The 21,380-nt window shown below is 51.7% G+C and overlaps 2 protein-coding genes across 2 annotated transcripts in view; one reads left to right on the top strand and one right to left on the bottom strand.

Annotated features, from left to right (window-relative positions):
* The window catches only part of LOC117235048 (protein Wnt-6-like), a 54,273-nt gene that overhangs the window by 27,336 nt on the left and 5,557 nt on the right, over positions 1-21,380 (bottom strand). The gene's annotated exons all lie outside the window — the stretch shown is intronic.
* On the top strand, positions 10,470-20,975 carry LOC117235066 (protein Wnt-10b). Its single transcript, XM_033496744.1, has 4 exons — positions 10,470-11,412; positions 14,790-15,043; positions 18,873-19,156; positions 19,799-20,975. The coding sequence occupies exons 1-4, from the start codon at positions 11,306-11,308 to the stop codon at positions 20,369-20,371; spliced, it is 1,218 nt and encodes a 405-aa protein (XP_033352635.1). The 5' UTR covers positions 10,470-11,305; the 3' UTR covers positions 20,372-20,975.

Here is a 21,380-nt window from a genome sequence, read left to right as displayed (position 1 = left end):
CGGAGCGCCGGAATACGGCGATCGTGCGCCCCTGTCTCCCTGTGTCGTCACTAGCCTTCCTCGCCAAATTTCTAACGCGCACTCGCTTCTGGAATTGCTTCTGGACCACGCGTCCAACGTCGAGGCATCGTCGTCGGGAATCCGCACGCGGAAGAAAGGAGGGTCTCCCGTTCGTTGACGAGAGACCACGTTCGAGAATAAGTAGTCGTCAAATTGGTCGGATTCATTCTCACGGGCACAGACATTAAAAGTGAAACGTGCGCTCAGCAGGTCGTGCCATTCTAGCGGACAGAAGAATCATTCGGTCGATTATAAGATAATGCTGGTTCAGCGAATGGAAAAAAAAGAGTGATCGGGCAAGCGAAGAAGCGAGCGAGAGAGAGAGAAAGAGAGAGAGAGAGAGAGGATAGAGGGCGGGGAAAAGAAGAGACGGGGAGAGAAAGCTCCACCTTTAGAAACGATCGTTAGATGTTCCGAGGAAGCCGCAACGCTGGTGAAAGAGAAAATAGGCGATACAAGGAGAAGATCCAGGGGAATAACAGAGAGAAACCGAGAGAAAAATAGAAAGGATCTGTGGGGATCGGCTTCATTCATGAAATCCTTTATCTCGCTGGATTTCGACGAAAATTGGTTCCCACAGGACTGGAGACAATGAGAAACATCTTTTACGACTGCATACCCGTAGGTGGCCAACTCATTGTGAGCTTTAAGGTTGCATTACACGCAACGTTCGAGCGATCTCGCGCGAGAACAGCTTCGTCATAGGTGCTTGCTTTCGTCTCTTTGTTTTTTCTCTTCGAATCTATGATTCGGCTGTTTTGCGACCTCTAGCCGAGAGAAGATTGAGTTATCGAATTCCTCCGTAATCTTTCAGGGAAGAACGTTCCCCCTGAAGGGACGCCCATTCTGCACCTATTAGTCAGCTTTCCGCAGTCACGACGTCATTACCCGCGATAAGTAGAAACTTGGAAACGTACTTTCTTGCTCATCTAGAAGGTGGTAGCGTGGGAAAGGGTCAAACGTCGTAGCCGCAACGAATCGCAAATTGGTCCGATTCGCGGGCAATCGATTTGCCGCAACATACCCGATGCATGGCGAAATAGAAAATCTGCACAGCACCGCTCAATTCTCGTGACATCGTGGCGTGCGTCGTACGCGTCGGAACAGACGAACGAAACTCGCTTTGATTTAGGTACTCGGCAACGCTTACCTCGGCTCCTTCTTTTCCTTTCTCCGTCTCCGGCACCGACAAACGCTACGCCAGTTTGTAAAACTAATCCGTACGTTCGATATCGTCCCGTAAAGCAGGTATCGTTCGTCATTCGTCGACTTAGGTACGAGATATCGCGCATTAAATCCTCCTGTCCCGGCAGCTGCTGCGAGAGCCAGCGATAAATATAGTTACGAGCTAAAATCGCTCATTAATTATGTACACAAATTCATATATCCGAATCCGCCACCCGTATAAGCGTAACGAAGTCGACTTGGGCGGTGGTGAAAACGTCGCTGGACAGCGAAAGCCAAAGCAAAGTAGAAGAACAAGTGGAAGAGAGACGGAGCAACGACTACCCGCACAAATGAGTATTTATGAGCCCGCCACGGCTCTATATTATGCCTCATTTTGCCGGAGGATCGATTAGCTCTAATCGAGATGTACAAACAAAACGTTAATAAACGTTGCTCGTTTCTCGTCCCTCTTGACTTCTTTCGCGAAAGCCTGTACCAGGCAACAGACGGCGAAAAGAGAGAGAAGGGGAGCTAGAAAGAAATTAACCGGCTCTCGGATCGAGCGTGTGCTCGCGCGTACGTATAGGTATTCCCCGTGTGTGCTCACTGGCCGTCGCAAGCACGTGACACGTGTTTCTCGCACGTGCTGCACGCACGTGTACGTGTACGTGAGTTCGAGAGCGCCTCACGATTAAGTATCGATTAGTCTGCGCGCGAACGTTCGAACGACGCGACTTCCGACCAACCCTTTCATCTAGAATAAACCGCCGCGTGACGAGAAAGTAACAACGTTTTGCAGAGACGCGATCGAATCCGCGCCTGAATTTTCGATAGCTAATGCGCGTAACTCTGACGCGAGGACCGATAATGGACGGCGAAAAAATACGAAGGAATGCGTTTAACGAGACGCGGCAAAAAGAAAGGAAAAGAAACGACAGGGTTCGCGAAGAAATCGCGCACGCAGACCGATTCGCGTAAAACCTACGTTATATCGTTGCAATCGATGCAAGTGCAACGAATGGATCGCGATAAATCCTGGGACGAGTCCCCTGGGACTCAACGGGTGGTTGGAACGTCGATCGAGAAATCGTGAATCTCGATCGACAGCGAGCGGCCTGCGAAGAAACGCGTAAGTCTGGTTGTCCACGTAGATCGGCGGGTGGTCTCGCGTCCGATTCGTTGAAATCGCGAAACAGGAACAACGACTCGTGCTGTTTACGACTCGCGGAGATGAACACGCGTCTCGCGATAAGCAGCCAGCGATCGGCTATTACAACGTTACGCGTCACTCGGCGAACCGCCACGGCGTTTCAACGTTGATACTTTGAATAACGGATTAACCGGCAACAGAAATCTGTCCGCGATGAAATCACGGTAGGGCGAGACGACGGACCTACCGCGCGCCACTTTGATACTCCTCTCGATCTTTCGTGGCACTGGCTACGATCCGATCGACTCTCACCGATCGCATCGCACGGCGCTCGGATAATAGAGCCGCATCATCGTATTTAATAATCGTACAATGGTCGACGCGAACCGATAAGATCGCGATCGTTTCGGTAGACGGGTGAAGGCTCGATAAGCCGTTCGGCCCGTAATAACGCAATTAACACTTCTTTGTTCGATCAATTTTCATCAGCTTGTCTTCGCGGCTGGTCGCGAATCGAAAAAGGTTCACGCAGAGAAAAGGATACCCCCGTCTTCCGACGCGAGTCTCGCGTACCGTGTTCGCATTCGCGTTCACCTTCCCTTACCCAGTCGCTGACGTTCGCCTTTCCAAATCTTCCACGATAGCGGCATAAAAACGCGCATCACTGGGATCTCCGGCCAAACGCTGCATCGTCGCGTCGTCCAGCCAAATATAAAGTATCTATATTATATTAACTAATATATTTCTCTTTGTAATTCTCGGACACCACGAAGTGGTCGATACACCGGCTCGAAGCCGGGGCTCGGGTTGATTACGATCGTTTACGACCGGTAAATCATTCGCCGACTCTCTTTACTTTTTTCTCTTTATTCGCGAAACGTCACGATAGCCCTAATCGTTGAAACCGGTAGTAAAACGATCGTTACTAGTCGCGACAAAGAAACCGCCACCTTCCAGAACAAACGAGCCAATAAACTCGTTTTATCGGTCCCCCTTCCTTCCGTTTTACTCGACGTTCCTTTGAAACCTCTTGCGTACCCCTTCGTTGCGTATTTAACATACCAACTAAATGCAGACAACGCTACAGATACTAAGAGAAACAACGGGATTCAAAGGGAACACAAGTGGGGCGGAGGGAGAGTAGGGTTAAAGGAAAGGAACGCGTTTCTTCGACGATCTCGGCGTGGGTGTCGAGATCCTAATCGGATCTGGCTGCGAGTAGAACATCGACGATTAGGCTTCCTCCTGCTCGATCTTGGGACACGCTTGTATCACCGATTCTCATCGTTCTAATTCGAATTATACACGTATCCCTTTGGCCGTCGCCCTCCTAATTGAAACTTCGATAAAACGACCAGGAAATAATACGATATAATCGACGAAAGAGTAATCTGTAGTCACGAAGCGGTAATCGAAAGACAAGAATCGCCGACTGACTGAATAGATAGAGAAGGAAGGAAACTGTCCGATCTATAGGATCGAGCCGGAGCTATATACATGTATACATACATACATACATAGATACATATGCATGGCAAGATAGCTCCGCATCTACAGGGAGTGTGAGATCCGACAGCTTCGGAGGTGGCAATGAGCCTGGGTCCCGCCTGCCGCCACACCCACGCGCATATATCTTATTTTCCCTCTTTATTTATTCGAATTGCCGTTGGTCGAGGGCCACTCTTCGAATCCCCATGGCTCCTTTGCCATAATAGGCGAGCATGGTGGCCCATCGCCTCTCTGGCCTTCCCTCGATCACTCTGGCTACCATTCCTCATCCGTGGATGCTCCTTATTTTCAGCTACGCCATTTCCTATCCCTCCGTCTACCTCCGCTGAAATGCTCGAACCTCGTCCGAGCCACCGCCTTTCTTCGCACACGCTGTCGTTTATCGGCCACTTTGAAAATTCCTTCGCGTTCGTCGATAATCGAGGATCGCTTTGTGCGAAAAACATCCATCGAGTGGAACGTAGCTCGTTACGCGCGTCCAGGCCGAGATACAAACGACGAGAACAATGGGAAACTCGGAAGCGATCTCTTCTCATCGAGATCCTCTTATCCTCTTAAGTCATTACGCTGAATCGACGCGTATCGGCCTCTGGACGTACCCGGCAACAACGAAGTACTCTGTTCCGTATCGAAAGCGGCATTGTCCGCGAGACGAGCCGGTGCAAAAGAAGCAACACCGGGCAACGTTTTGCGAAAGGTTGGAAAACCGAAGCCGATAGTTGCCGTATTTTCTAGTTGCTGCTTGGGTAAAACTTCTTTGAAGTGTCGGGACATTTTACAGATGCGTGCGTCTGGATACGCACGAGAGCACAGGGAACAAACGAGTTCTTTTCGAGTTTTTCAGCGAGATGCGAGCAAGCACAGGCTCGTACTGGCGAATAATAAACAGTTGGAACGCCTATGATCCTCGAAAGCAGATTATCCGGGAGCTACTTTTAGCCGGCAAATCGATCATGCCCGAACGCACTTCAACAAGTGGCTTTTAACAGAAACGATAGCCGATCATCCGCGTTCGGTATCTCTTGGTCGATCGTGCGATCGAGCGTTACCATTTTGAAACGGATATCTTTTTGACCAGCGCTGCTGCTCATCCTGCAATAGCTTCGAAATCGCGCCAGCGAAAAATACCGGGAAGATCCTTTCTTCGGGGGCTGGACGATCCACCCGTCCCTGTTCGGCACGCATCGTTTCCGAAGAAAGAAAAACGTCTCTCGATCGACAGCCGTTCAACGACGTGTTTCGTACTCGAATGAATGGGCTGCCCTTTCACGTCGGCCGTTTTGCGCGCCTTCGCCCGAGATCGTGATCGCGAAACCCATTCCTACCGGTTCTCGAGTCCACGATCCACAACAGCGAATGGAGTAGCGCGGGAATCTGGGTCAAACGAGGAGTCGCGATCGAACGAAATCGTTCGTTCCCGGGACGGTGGACGCGCCGCGCCGCTTCGCTCTCCCCGGGAACACCTCTTCGATTCTTTTCCGGTCGGTTCCCCGCATCACTGCGGACGTACCTTTTCATCGTACGCGTTCCTCCACGGTACGCTCCGTACCGAAATAATCGCAAAGAACAAGGCAACGAGCTCGTTAAAAGGATGGGGGCGTAACGACGACGTGCACGCACCTTTCTCTCTTCTTTCTTCTATGGAACGTGGGTGTTGCGCTCACTTGACGCACCGTTCTACGACATAATACTTAATGACGGGGCCGGTCGAGCATCCAGTAAATTCGTCCTCGGATGCGTTCGTCAAAGCGCACAATGTTCGTCCTTAAACGCAATAGGAAGTAGGGCGTTCAGACGAGTTCGACTTTCCTTCTACCGTGTTCCTTTTCGACCTGCCTTCTCTCTCTCTCTCACTCTCTCTCTCTCTCTCCCTTTTCCTCTCTTTCTCTGTCTCTCCCTCTTCTTATTCTTCTTCCCTTTTTAATATCGCTTCCATAAATGTATCGCGTTACCTTTACAAACCTACGCTCGAATCATTGTCGTGGTTGTTCGACAAACACGCATTCTTTCGGCCGAGAAAAATAGCTGGTTAATTATATCATAGTTATTGTAAAGCAGGCTGCGAAGGGTACAATGCAACCCCCGAGAAGCTTTCGGCGTTCACCCGGCAGGAATGCATATTATTAAAACATTCCGGACAGTTCTCTGTCTCGGCTCCCACAGCTTCCACCGTTTCCATGGTGAGCGGATCGCTGGAATTGCTAGGCTTCTCTCGCGCCGACACGGCGTATCTTTTAATCGGGTCCGGCTACGCTCTCGTTTCGAACCGATCCATAGCGAACAATGAACGCGCCGTTTATAGTTGGCGCGATCGTCGGCTCGTGATGGCAAAACGATAAGTCGCGCGGCTTTCTCCGCGCTTCTCGTTAGGGATTTCTCGCTCGGTTAACCGATCGACGTCTCAATCAATCGAGAATCGAAAAAGACCTGGACCTCGTCTCGTCTCGTGGAAACGAGTCGTGACACGCCGTGCGGGAATCGATCGATTATCACGCTCGAAACGTGATCGTTTTTCTGGCACGAAAAGCGAAGCGAAACGCGTCTCTGACGAATCAGCCGGACCGCGTTTGTAAAATCGGTCGAAAGGGGGGAAACTAATTACAGTAGAGAGGAGGTCGACCAGTGGAACTAGACGCGCGAGACTGTTGAGAAAGAAAGCGAGATAAGTACGTGATACCCTTCGCGGTGACAGATAATTCGTTTATCGGGATTTTCATACCTCCAAGGGGCTGACACGAGCGAGAGCGTGACACGCGAACGACGCTCGACCAGGCGGTAGTGTTCTTTCCGCCAACGTTACGCTCGAATCGTAGTACCCAACGTACGTGAGATCAAATACGACGAAACTCATAAATAGACGCGTTCTTGCGCAAAGCGGAGCAACGAGAGAGCCAAGTTAAATAGGGAGAAAAAACAGAAGAAAAAGAAAGAGGAAGGAAGAACGCGGGGCAGAGAGAGAAAGTGAGAGAGGGTTTGTACCCCTTTTTGAACGCCGGCCAATTAGGCTTCCGAGCAGCAGTGCACCAGGGCGCATTGCACGGCGATAGGATGATCGAGTGGTTCGATGGTATCGCCGCTCGCGTGCCAAGATCATGGTCAGGACACTCGATAGTCCGATAAGTAATGCACCCAGATAGGATGACAGAGGGTACACGTTGAAAAGGAGAGGGAGAACGATTCAAGAAGAAAGAGAGAAGTCGGCGAAAGCGGAGGAACGGAGAAGGAGGAGAAACTCCTCTGGAAGCACGAACGATCTTATCGCAGTGAGGTACCTGGCTCGGCAATGAGCGTCCACTACCAAACGAATGGAACGTGGTCGTTGGCTCTTGCGTGCAAGAACAACAAAAATCGGATCGCGCATCGGCCCGCGTGCCCCGACAAACACTTTTTAACGATATCGCTCGCCGAGAAGTACGCGACTGCACGACTACGAAATTCATTTACTCGGAGAACGTCGAGCTGCCCCCGAGCGAACGAGGCATTCGAGACGGACTTTCCTTTTCCCTCGACTACGATTCCGATTCCCGCATGATCGGACGTCTCGTTCGACCTCCGATCGCTACGACTCGCTACGACTAAAGACTATCGTGGCGCGCGGAATCGCGCGAGTTTCGTTGAATCACCGTTATCTTCTTAGGCGGACGAATGACGAGCGAACAAACGGCAGAGTACCGTACGAGATAAAACAGGAAAACCGATACGATAGTTAGAGAGGTTCACGCTCGCCGACGTTTCTCGTTTCTCGTTCGATCGCGAAGCGGCGCGTTCCCGTTTATCGCGGACGAACATGAATTCTAATTAGACAGAGGTAAATCGCGGCACGAGCATCGTCAAACGAGTTCCATGCGTTTCGATCCGCGTTTCTGGCGATCCTCTGGAGACCCCGACCGAGTACGCTTTGATTCAGGATGTCGTTTGATCTTCGACCACGTGGCACGTTGGGGTAACTATGCCGGAGCAACGTGAACGGGGTCGTTGCGACTAATTGCCAGCTCAGCGACCACGTCCGTGAAATCGGCTCTTCGACCGACACGATCGAACCGAAGGAACGATAGAGGAAAAAGGACAAAGGACTGGTCAAAGGTGGAACGGAGGGGAACGGAAACGTGGATCCAAGGGGGAGTCGAGAGTTCCCTCACTTCATCCCTTGTAATCGCGAAACCGAGACGAATGTTCGTTCGTCGACCGTTCTATCGAAAGCCTGGCTAATTGGCTGCGAACGATTGCCTGCGAGCGAAGAAGAGACGCGATGGCCAGCCGAGCCGGTAAAAGTAGGTGAAACGTAGGAGTCCGCGTGTCGTCGATTCCCTTTCATTTGGATACGGGGTGCACGGACGATGCACGAGCGGATTTCGCTTCCGTCGAGGAAGTAACTAGAAGTATTTTAGCGACGAAGGAACGGCGCAACCCCTGCGCGCGATTCAGCGGAATGTGCGCGCGCGTAACAGAATTGCACGGAAACGAGCGAAGAACGGGAGGGAAACAAACGGCAGGGTTGAGTAGGCGGAAAGCGGAGTCGGGGAACGAGATAAACCTCAATTATGCCGATTGAGCATCCTCCAAGGGATGCCAGGTAGGGGAAGTTCGCTCCTCCTACTTTTCCTGCCACGTGATCAAGGGCAACCTCCCTTTCTTCTTTCCTTCCTTCCTTCCTTCCTTCCTTCCGTCCTGTCTTCCGCTCTTTCTCCTTCTTCTTCCTTCCTCTTGGCAAAGGAGGAACAGAAGTGTGGCGTTCGGTCGTTGGAGCGCGCGTAATTCCCAACGAACGTTCGCAGATGAATCGTCGCAGCGGACACGGTTGTGAATCATCATCGCGAAGGAACGACTTTAACGATCGATTTCGCGAACCAACGACGTTTCACGGATGTGGCGGCGGTGTGAGAAAGAGAGGAAGTGGCAAGGTGTAAAACAATCGGATCGTCGACGCGAAATACCTGTTGGTCCGCGAAGAGGCGTTTTCAGGCAATCGTTCGAGAAAGAGGGAAAGAGGGCAAGAGAGAGGGCAGTGGGAGGAAGAGGAACGAAGAGAGAAGAGAGACGTAAAGAGAATCGGAGGGAAAAGGATGGTCGAAAGTGGGAGGAAAGAGAGGGAGATGCAGAAGCAGCCTACGGGCTCTCCTCCGTTTGACCATCTCATTCTATTTCTTTCTCAGGTTCTCCGTCCATCTCTGGTTCGTTCTGCGCTCCGTCTCGGTTCGTCTCTGTCGATGTCGGTCCCTCGGTCTCGCGCGTCTTTCCATCTCCGTTGGTAGTTTCACTTGCGATCGTGCGTCCTCGTCTCTCGGTTTGAATCTCAGGGTGGTGGCCGACGGTAGTGGTGGTCGTGTCTAGATGGTGGTGGTTATGGTGGGGGGGTAGTTGGTTTCTTCGTGCCTACCGCTCCCTATCTCTCCTTTCTCTCCCTATGGGAGGGCGAGGAGGGCCCCCGTAGCCGCGCACTGCGCACCGAGTTCATCATAGACAGACCGATCTCCCTGACAGCTCCTCGTCGGGCTTGAACGGAGGTGGAATCATCAGATTCTGTCCATCTCTTCTTTGGCTCGCAGTAGCGTGTCGGGATAACGAACGCAGGAACACAGGGACAACGAAAGTGCGTGGTCCTGCGTGGTCTCTTTCTCGCGAATCTTCGGCCATCGCGCTCGCTATCGCGGTCCGGTCTCGGTTTATCGAGCAGCCCTTCTCCCTCTCTTCGATCTCCAAGGTTTCACCCTTCGTTACTCCTTTCCATCGACGCTCTTCTTCCCTTCCTCTCCTTCTTCGCCGTGTTCGCGCGGACCCCACGTTTCTTTTTTTCCATTTCCTTTTTATCGCATACCACGTCCTTCCGTTCTTTCCACCCCTTCTCGTTTCTCTTTTTCTCGGCTCCTCTCGACCTCGCCACTCTTTTCCGCGTTAATCCGCGCGCCGGTGACCGTTTCTCCGATTCCAAGCGACACAGTCGTCGAAGCAACGTTCCTTCGCCTCGGAACATACCAACGCGACGGCCGATCGTTGGACGACACGCGCGCGCTCGGTCGTCGTCGTCGTCGTCGTTGCCATCGTTGTCATCGTCGTCGTTGTCATCGTTGTCATCGTTGTCATCATGGTCGTCGTCGTCGTCGCCGCCGCATAACGCGACCACGGGAAGTTTGCTATTCGACTGTTTACACGGACGAAACGATAGCCACGGTGGTACGCGCGCGAGTAAGAGAAAGAGAGAACGAACCAGACCAACGGTGGAAGAGGAAAGCAAGCCGAAGGAGGGGGATGTGTGCGTGGGAGGAGAAAGAGATCCCGGAGGGCGACTTTTCTTTTATTTGAGCTTGACACTTCGCCGTGAACGCGCGCACACACCGGAAGTACCGAACCGCCGTCGGTCTTCTTCTTTTTCTTCGGCACGTTTGCGCGTCCGGTCCACGCCTCGACAACACCGAGCTCGAATCGAGAAATCAGACACAATATCTCGAAGAAACGCGGATCCGCATAACAGAACTAGTACTCGACGTTGTGGAGGGTGCGAGCATCACTGACAGGATGCCACGATATGTGAGAGCGAGCGCGGCGAACAAGGGTGTCGCGACGGGCGTTTTCGTCGTCGGCCGAGGATAAACGGTTCTTCGTCGTTCTTCCTTCGGATCCGGAAGTGTCCTCTCGTTTCGTGGGATGTGAAATATCCACGGGGCTAGATCGATCGCGGAAAAGGGAGTTGCGCTAACATGTTTAATCTCGACGACGTATCGGTGCTACGTTCGCGACGATCGCAACAGCAGTGTCAGTGAAGTACGAGAACGAGAACTCGTCGAAGCGACTCGGAAGACGAAACAGACAAGGTATTTTCGTGTTTCGATCGATACCAACAGTATTTTTTCTCCAAAGACAAGAAAGAAGAAGCAACGACGTTCGTAGACCAAAGGTGATCGACTATCGTACCTCGAGAATCAGCGAAAACTACTTCCGGTAGCGGAGAAACCAAGGAACGGGAAAGAGAGGAGAAGGAAAAGAAAGGACGAAGAGAACGGGGTGAAAATCTACGGTGGTCGGTCGACGAACCGTTCGATCGTCATCGAGGATATTGTCCCGGGGTAGTTTTCGGAGCGACCCCTCGAAGCGGCGAAGCTGGAAGCTCTCGAATCGTACGGAACGTCAAAGCAGAAGCGCCGGTGCCCGGGGCGAGGAGGAGTCCTCGACGCGTGCCAGGCTGCTGATCACAGGCACCGCGCCAGAGACGGGAGACGAAGAGTAGGAGAGGGATTCGAAAAAAAAAACCGTACAGAAACAGAGGAAAAGAAAGAAAGAGAGACGGCATCGTCGTCTCTCGAGCGAGGGGTTCTTCCGTTCGGGTGCTAGGGGTGTGCAGCCTTGGACGAGGGGTCGCACTCGACTCTTTTAAAGTGGGCAAACCGCGCAAAGAATAAGAGACGTCCTCGGGGCGATGACAGGATGCCTCCTTCTCGATCAGGACGCGTCTACGAAGGACCACCGTCTAGGATCGCCATTAGAATCGGACCCACCATTGCCCTGTTGCTGATTCTCTTCGAGAATCGTCGGTAAGTGAAGCCTGCGCCGAAATTCGTCCCCTTTATCTTATCCTGCTTGATTTGTTATTATAATCATCGTACCGCGTGTTCGACTCGCGAACAAGATCATTTCCGTTCGATATCTTGTATCGTCCCGTCGAGGTTTCAGCTTCGATCGAGAATATTTATTTATTTTAGACCGGGCCACGGTCATCGTATACCGCATACCGCAGCAAGATAAATTGGACGTTGAACACAGATGCGAATCTGTCTTTGATCTCGCGAAACTCGCCCGCTGCCCTTACCTCTCCTACGTGATACACGATAGAGTCATCGCTGTGAATCGTATTTACTTTGAGAACAAAAGAGGTGTGAAACGACAAAAGTAAGTGCTACGAGACGTCGAAGAGAAGGAAAAAAGAACGGAGGGATAAAGGAGACGATAATTCGAGACGGTCGCGTACAATCGGTTGGTAAGAATCGACAAACCCGGTGACAACGCGACTCCGATTTCATCCTCCTGCTCGTTCTCTCCGCTCCTCTTCTCATTCCATCTCTTACAGAAAAAATCTGTCAATAGAGACGCTTCGTCTCGACGGCGGTCGCATCGACGGTTCGGAGCAGAGTACAATGACGGAGTGCAAATAGGCCCTTTCAAGCAGCTCCGTGCCACGAACAACGAACGATCCCGCTGCGATCTTCATTATACCTCTTCGATACTGGCTGGCACTGTGTCGAACGCCTTGCACGCTCTAATCGAATCTTTCTTTGGCCAAAGGGGCGCTCGGTGGTCGGTTCGTTTCGCGTGACCAACATCCTTTAAACGAACAGCGGAGGAAATCGGCCATTTTCCGGAACGCGGAGTTAAACGCGGAGGATAGTTCCAGGAATCGCGATAAATTCCTCCGCCGGTTACTTCCAAGAATACGATTCGCTCTTGTCCTCGGTACACGAAACGACAAACATTCTCCACTATCTGTGACAATGTTGTGTCTTTGAGATAGAAGTGCCTACAGGCGTAGGTACGGCGCGGTCCGACCACTACGAAGCGTCCGGCGTACTCTCCTTCGTGCCCACGCGGCTTCTCGTAAATAATTACAAACAGCATCCGGGAACAAGGCCGTACGTGCACCGACACGCTGCTAGCATGCACGCGCGTAGATATAGGTACGCGTGCGCTTCGACGTATTTACGGAACGGCATTGAATTACGGCATCGCGAATAATTCCCGTGATGTAATGCCCGATAAACCAGTTTGCGCGACACGGCCGCTTAACACTCAGTCGCTGTTACACCAATTTCCCTCGACACCGTATAGAATACGTCTCCCCTCGTCCCTTTCGTCCGTTCAGTCTGCATCCTCTCGACGCACTTTCGCCGTCTTTCACCGATGTCGCTTCGACGCGGCTTCCGAACCGGCGATCGACCGAAAACATCGGGACGCGATACGACCAACCGGTGGAGGCGACCCATTCGCTTTGCGCGAAAATAAGACAAGCAAAGCGATTCGATATCTGCCGCAGGAATTCTCGCGAGTCACTCGTAACGAGTTCTCTCTCCGCGGGTATACCTCCATTAAACGCGAAATTCCGTTCCGTGATTCTCTCTCCATGCCCCTCTCGCTCTTTCTCTCGTCCGTTTCCTTGCAAACAAGTTAAATAAAACACGTGCATCACCGACGCCATCTTGGATTCTTCGGCGACCCCTTGGATCATTGCAAAAATGCAGGACGCGCTCTCGCGTCTTCGACCTTTGATTTGCTCGACGATTTCCCACGAGTTCGGAGAACACGATCCGAAGATATGAACCGAGGGAGATCAGCCTCTCTCTCCTCCTTATTACATATTTCCTCGATACGTACGCGTCTACCATACGTACGATACGTACGGTGCGAGCCGAAAGATAAAAGTCCAAAGTCCTATTTGTTTTCCCGTGCCACGACACGGGCGAAAAAGAGGAAGGGTAAAAATGAGAAACAACAAAGGAGTAATGGAGAGGAAAGGTAACGGGAGGAATCCCTGGACTCGGTCAGACAGGCACAGGTACGCGATGTCTTTGGTAATTTGTTTCGAGAAGTAAAGATCATTAATCTGCTTTCGGTAGATCATCAATAGCGCGAAAGATAACAGCGATGCAACGGTGTATCGGTAATGGGAGCCCTCAATAACCTCTGCGACCCTAAAATCTCGGTCTTCCTCCACCGTCCTTTCCCACACTACGTAGAAACCGAGCTGCCAGGACCTTCTCCTCGCCACCGACAACACACCACCACCACAGCCACCACCTTCGCCGCATCGTCCGCATCCTCTGGATACGTTCTTCTTTTTTCTTTTGTCCTCCGAGATCCCTTTATACGTCTCTTTTCTCTCTTTTCCACGTTCGCGCGGGTGCTATACACAGCTTTTACTTTAGGAGAAGCTCGTCGACTAATTTGTACCCGCAGATAACCGACCCACCGAGAATCTTGCACCCGTCCGTGACATCCTTCCAGACTCCGAAAGACGCCGAAAATCCCTCCGCAAAAAAATTGACCACATCGACCGGTCACCAACGAATAAACCGACTCCACGACGTACAGCTAAATCTCTTCTTCCGTCGCTGCAACGGGACGCGTTACCGTCCTCGTTCCTCGTCGAACGAACATTCGACGAAACGTCGCGCCTTTCTCCATCGACTTTGTACGTTCCAAAGTACTCGCGATACTTTCCATTTGGTCGCATTTCACGTGGAAATTAATTAACATCGGGTGTTTGGTAACGCCAAACACCGCTAGATAGAAGCTAACGCTTAAGATAAGGCTTTAAGAGCTCTTCTTCCGAGATACGAATGGCGTTATCGCGACGATGCGAAAGGACACAGAACGAATGGGGGCTGGAAAAAGGGTAGCAACCGAAACGACCGATACGATGTAGGGATACGAACCATGAAAAAGACGAGCAGATATTCGGCTGGTTCTTTGAGAGCTATCTGCATCTTTGACCCCGGCCTCGTAAAATTGTCTAATGGAAAGCAGACGACGAGTGCTAGATGCACGCGAGTACGTATTAAAGCGCGAGCGCGGTGCAACGAACTCGGTCCGAAAGGATATCGGCGCAAAGCGGTTGTAGAATAATTTTACGTTTGGGCTACTTAAAGGCAGAGTTCGATTAATCAACGATGAATCCAAAAGCAGCCGCGTTCACGATCGGCAATTCGATAACAGAGGTGAACACGTGGTAACACAGTTGCAGAGAGCGAAACGAGGGATCGAAAGAAGATTGCGGCGTGCCATAAGTACGAGGAATGCCTTCGGCTAAATTCCCTGGAAGCAGAATCACTCAAAGGATCGTGCGCGACCGCATTCACGAAAAACCGACCATCTCCGCGCGAATTCGAATTTAATTGGTAAATTTACGTTTGATTTGCAGCGCAACCTGCTTAATGAGCAACTCCGTAGACGATTGGGTGAGCGGCGATGCCGTCGTCTGCAACGGTATTCCAGGAGTGACGAAGGAGCAACGCGAGCTATGCAACAGAAATCCGGACGTGACGGTGGCTGCGATCAAAGGGCTGCAAATGGCGATAGACGAGTGTCAGCATCAGTTCATGTGGCATAGGTGGAACTGTTCGACTCTGACGCCTAGAATCCGAACACAGCAGAGCAGCGTACTCTTTCAGAGAGGTAAGAGAGAAGCGGGATCGCGAGCGCGCGCGTCATACACAACGACGAAACGTCGCACGACCTAAAAAAGTTTAAATGGCCGCGAACATAGGTGAAGCACGGTCTCTCTTACTCGGAGCGGATCGAGCCTCGGAAACCGGGGAAAAGGTGAAATCTTTTACGACGTCGTTGACGTCGACGAACCGGCGTAGGCGAGAGACGGACATGCTTCCTTAAATCAGAATACGATGTGTGTGCCTTGGTTGCGACCAGCTCCGAGAACCTGTCCCAAATCCACAAGCGGGAGCAGGAGAAGAGACCGGCCGAGACGAGAAGAAAAGAGATTGCCCCTCGACTGTCCTATTCCAGTGTGACATATAAATTCGTCGTGGCGCGTACGTGCGTCGAAAGAGGAAACATATATCGTGTCGGACGAGTGCGCGAGAGCGCGACATCGAGCGCACCTGACCTGAAAGCTTAAAATCGTCCGCAGCCACGATCTCGGTGCCCGCCACGTCTGTCTTCTCGTTATCTGTCTCCGTGGATCGGTACACCTTTTTTTGCTCACCGGTCAACAAAAGGTGTCGATTCCACAACTTTTTCCGGAGTTATTTCAAACGACGCGACGACTCGAGACGCGCGTTGACTCGCGCTCGTTCTCCAAATTTCAAAGTTTCGACGAAAGAAAGTCGACGCGAAGCAAGTGCTCTTCCGATCGTTGGTCGGCTTGCGGGCCAATTTTCGAGGAAAGACCGAAGGAGGTCGATCGTCGTTCGAGTTCGACTTCGAAGTCAGAGGGCAGCAGCTTCCGAGAAACGGCCCGTACTTCGCCATTACCAACGGTTCCAGCTTTTTAAGAAACGACATCGGTGGCCAGGTGAGGGTCCGCGGTCGTTCGAGAAATCCACCGTGTCAAATTCGTGCTGGCTACGTATCTCGAAGAGAACGCGCGTCGTTAAATCTCTCGGACACGGTCCTCTCGTTGCTTCTTCTTTCATCCTCTCGACTCCAGCTCGCCCCGTTGCCTCTCTCTTCGCCTCCTCTCTCTCTCGTCCTGTCCTTCGGCACGTCTCACTTTTGCCACGTATTCGTTAAACCCCGGCAAAACGACTTAATGTATTATGAAATGTACACGAAACGGTCCTCTTCTTTCTCTTCTTCCGTCCCAGAGGCCTTCTTCTGACCCACAGGCCCACACAAGGCGCGCTACGCACCGTTCGCTTGCTCGCCAGAAACAGCAACGCTATTTACAATCCGAAATACGGCAAGATCGTCTCGAAACGAGGTCTAAATTTTGTCAATCTCTTCGACGAAATTTTGTTTCTCCAACCGAGACATTTGACAAATTTTTACGGCTCGGATGGCTATAGCGAAAACGTAAAGTCTCGCCTGCCTCCGGCATAATCGAGTATAAAAAGCTACTGGATCGTTGATATTAAGGTCAAAAGAGTACGAGTCGAGAGTTGGTAACAGAAGGGTTAAGACAAGCGTTAAAGTCGAAACGACGCGACGAAGAAGAAGGCACACGCTCCCGTAAACATTACCGAGTGCGCGTACCCGCTACGCTATCTATTGAGTTATCTAAACAGTGATTTGGGCTTGACACAGGGTAGCAGGGTAAGGCCTGTGCGCCATCCGTCACCGCGTGCCTGCGTCAAGAGCCGAAGAGTAAAGAGGCAGCGTGGCCCTCTGTTGTGCACCTCAGCCTCGTTCTCTTCTTCCTTCCACCTCGGCTTCTCCACTGTCCGACACAAGAGACGTACAACTCCCCGTGGAGGATTTATTACGAGTCCCCTGTGCTCCTCTTACCACCGAACAGCACAAGCAGAAGCAACAGCAACGGCAGTTACAGTAGCTGCAGCCCTCCAACAGTTATCTGCATTATAAAACAGTTGCTGCCAATAGCCGTATAAAGCGCAAGCTTTCAACCACCCCTCCCACCGTGAGTCCATATAAAGAGCTGTTTTCGTTCTCTTTCGACTGGAAAGCCGGTCCTCGCCGAACGAAGAAGGTTATCATCCTTCGAAACGGAGAACGTGATATCCGCCGCTGCGGCAGAATTCGACCGGGGGCCCCTCGATCGTTCTTCGTCGTCAACGTTTCTATCGGAACAACGATCTGGAAGAAAGTCTGCTCGTCGCGTCGTATGCTCGATACTTTGCCTCGGTGTCGACTCTTTAACGTCGCCAGGTTTCGTACGGTCGACGAAGGGCGACGTAATCGAGCACCGGCTGTCCGATCTCGTTCACCGAAACGGATCCGTCCTGTCGGTCGATCGGTCCGTCCACGAATCCGTCGTTCGAAGACGATGCCGCGCCGCGCCGCAACATCTTTCGAGGTAAAAGGAGACATTCGGAGAACGTCGGACGAAATCACGACGCAAAGTTTCTCGACTCGTACGATGGTCCCGATGAAACGATCGCTCGTGGACGCGACGCGATCCGATACGACGCGATGCAGGCGAAATTAGAGAGAACCGTTGAAAATCGCGTGGAACTGGACGCGCAGTTTGTTGGCCGGGCCTTGACGCGAGTCGCGTTCGGAACCTGGTCTCGAAACGGAACGGACAAAAGGGCAGCTTGTCGAAGGGGGACGACGTAACGACAGCGCAGTGGCTCATCGGGTGTCGAGAACGAATACCACAAATCCTTTCGAATGTGCCTTTAGCGCGTCTCCCCGGTATCTCGTTCTCATGAATACTGCAAATACCGCCCGGTATTCGCGGATTGGAGTAGCTCTTTCTGGGCCTGAGAGGTGGGGTAGAGTAATGTGTGGGCATTGTCGAACAGTCGAGGAGAAAGGGACAGTTTCGACCGCGTATTCCATACCCACCGGCAGTCGTGTGTCGTATCGTTTGTAAGTTGACAGCCACCATTGCGGTTTGACGATCGGCCATCCGTCAATCCGACTCCAGCGACGCTTCGGAGACGAGAGGCCTTGGAGGCAGCGAAGAAAAAGTGCGTTTAACGTCGCATTACTTATCGAACTGGCCCAACCTAAACCTTTTATTCGTCGATGGACGAATTTCCAAATTCTACCTGCAAGCATCGATCGAAATCCACCTTCAGGGTCCTTTCCTCTGTGGTCGAGCTTCGACTTTGCTCGATTTCGTTCGATCTCGTGGATGGTCGAGCGTGTGCGGCTACGAAGCCAAAGAGAACGATCGAAAATCGTTCGACTTTGCAACGAGATCGAACGAGGGTCAAAAGACGGGCGTAAAATTAACGTAAAACATCGAGAGATGGAGTGGAAGGCGAGGTGATCGCAGTCAGAGTTTGGCATTGCGTCTTCGGGAACCCCAGCGTGAGATCGTTTATACATGCAGTCAATGAATGCCCGCCGGCCGCCGCTGCTGATGGCCACGCTTTGTTTTGACGGACGGCTGAATAATCTACCTCTGAACTTCGTCTGATGGCTGTCTGTCGGCCGATCCGTCCAACGATCCGTCGAACTCGCTACCGAAGCTCCTTCTACGGAAGCTCGGCTCCACGGTGTCCCGCTGGTTCGCGTTCTCGTTGCTCACGGTAGAAGCGACGAACGTGATCGCCGCTGTCGCGTTGCGTATATTACTCCCGTCCGTAGACCGGCGTCACCGTGGACAAGCGGCAATTTGCTAACCGGTCCGCGTGTCTCTCGATCGCGTTCCCCTTCGTTTCCATCGTACACGAAAACCACCGTTCGATATCGAAGGAACGTACGCATTAGAAGAAGGATGATCGATCGTGACTTTAAGCTACGAACGATCATTCCTAATCGCGTTGACCTAATCTTCCATGACAACCGTGATCGCGTCGATACTTTACCGACGCGCAAAAGGGAGCATCGAATGAAAAAAGATTGTTGGTTGCAGGTTACAGGGAAACCGCGTTCGCGTTCGCAATTTCCGCAGCTGGGGTGGCGCACAGCGTGGCCCGCGCGTGCAGCATGGGACGGTTGCTCTCCTGCGGATGCGACCCGTCGAGCTACAAGGGTAAGCCGCCTGCCAAGGCCAGGGGCACCCAATGGAAGTGGGGCGGCTGCTCTCACAACCTCGACTACGGCATGGAGTTCTCGAGACAGTTCCTAGATACGCGCGAGAGGGCCGGGGATATACAGTCGATGGTCAATCTCCACAACAATCAAGCTGGCCGCTTGGTAAGCCGTTTGATTAATCTTCCCTTTCATTCTCCCTCTCTGTCCTCTGTCATTCGTCTTCCTTCTGCCGGAGTCTTGCTCTCTCGCGATAAATATTTCATTCCGTGACAATATACTTCTTCTCCCGGTATTTTTGTTCGTTCCATCAGGTTCCGCTGATTCTTCGCGTTTTAACGGTGATTCTTGCCTGCTGGTGCTAGAGCAACGCGAAAAGAAAGAAAACGAAGCGGAGAGCGAGAGAGGGAAAAAGAAAGCGATGAATAGGGGTGGAGAGGAGGGGTAGAAGTACAGCCCAGTCCGTTCCTCTCCACTATGCACCTCTCCACGCTCGGTCTCGCCTCGACGTTATTAAGACGAAGCCCGGGGCTGGACCACCCAGTCGTAGACTCATTAACTGTTTTGTACGCGACACCTCTTTGTTTAAAAGAAATTGCCCCCCTTTCTCTTCAGCCGCTGTTCATGCGACTCTTGGCCATTCCGCGCGCACTCGCTACACCGAACCGCGTTCCGTAACCGTTCGTCGACAGTCGCGACGTACCTTTTTTCCTTCGGTCCTCGTGATTGTCGTTTAATTCGTCGAACTTCGCTTCCTCCCTTTCCCCCCATTATTCGATCACGACACGGAAATCGGTCAAATTTCAGGCGGTGGCGAGCAATATGCAAGTGCGCTGTAAATGCCACGGTATGTCTGGTTCCTGCGAGCTCAAGACCTGCTGGAAAGTGGCGCCGGACTTCCGAATAGTCGGGAAAACGCTCAAGGATCGCTTTCGAAACGCCGTATTAGTCGCGCAGAGCAACGATTTGGGAAGCGTGACCTCTTTGACCAGAGTGAGAGGATCGCGAAGGAGGAGGCCGGATCGCCAGAGGCAGAGGAAACATCGCGGAGGATCGGGCGGCGGTGGCGGCGGCGGCGGCGGCGGAAACGGAGCAGGACGCAAGAGAAGACCGCGAGATCTAGCCAAGCAGCTATTTTACTACCAAAAGTCTCCAAACTTTTGCGAGAGGGATCCAAGCGCGGACATCCCAGGCACCGCGGGTCGGACCTGCAACAAGACCAGTTCCGGTGGAGACGGATGCAGCAGCCTGTGTTGCGGCAGAGGTTACAACGTCGTGAGACAACGACGCGTCGAAAAATGCAGATGCAAGTTTCACTGGTGTTGCTTCGTGCAATGTCAGAACTGTACCGTCGAGGAATGGATCACCGTTTGCAAGTGAACGAACGTTGGCATCTATCTTGCTCTATCGATGATCGAAGCTTGGACCGGATCAAACTACCAACGGATTCAATTCCGGATTCAATCTTATTACAACTTTGATCGTTGTCTCGTCGTTAAAAATCTCTCTGTTTCTTTGTAGCAGACACCGAAGAGAACGAATTTACGAGTTGATTCGCTTTTGAGACGCGCTTTCAAGTCAAACGTAAAAACGCGACTCGCGATGCAGAACGGCCGCGATACGAAGATCAGCCGTAACAGACCAATTCGACACCGATCCAGTGACTGTACTTTATTCACGCTTAGTATACTATCGAGACGCGTCGCTTTAACGCCAAGAATTACGTCGGAGTGTTGGTGGTAAAGACAACGGAATAATTGTTCTTAATCGCGCGAAAAATGTAATTTAATCGGTAGATTAAGCGGGCCAATAATTTATTTATAACGTTGCCTCTATTTAATTAGTAGATAATTTGAATATCCACAGCAACTGTAACACCTCCGTCACAGTATTATTAGAAGAAGCAATGTGCGTGTGTAAGATTTGGAATGGATGCGATTGTATACAATTTAATAATGCGCGTACAATAAAGAGTTCCTTTGACCGATAATCGACCTCGATTTGTTCCTTTCTTGCGAACGCAATTCGACAGCGAGAAAATCGCACCGTCGACAACCGACCGATTACCCACCGGTCCTCGCACAGAAATCGCTCGAAAACGTAATGTAACCCTTTCGGACTGATTTACAGATGACCGAAGCCTTTCCGATACTTTTATTCTTTGCTCCGATAGATTCGTTCGACCTTCTTTTTCATCGATCGAACGAACGATAAATTGTCCCGTGTTAAAACCTTGGAAAAATCTGTGCCAATCCCACTTACATGCAAAGCGAAAAGACCGTTTCAACGACGTTGCGAAACATCACAGACGTACGCTCTCTCGATATCGTCTATCTCTCGACTTTCGTTTTCGATTCGTCCCGAATCGCGTGTGATTGTATCGGTAGCT

Source organism: Bombus vosnesenskii, unplaced genomic scaffold (assembly GCF_011952255.1).
Source record: "Bombus vosnesenskii isolate JDL3184/JDL3185 unplaced genomic scaffold, Bvos_JDL3184-5_v1.1 scf7180000013264, whole genome shotgun sequence".
NCBI lineage: Eukaryota > Metazoa > Arthropoda > Insecta > Hymenoptera > Apidae > Bombus > Bombus vosnesenskii.
The sequence above is the reverse complement of the archived record's forward strand: the minus strand, read 5'-3'. Positions and strand labels throughout refer to the sequence as shown.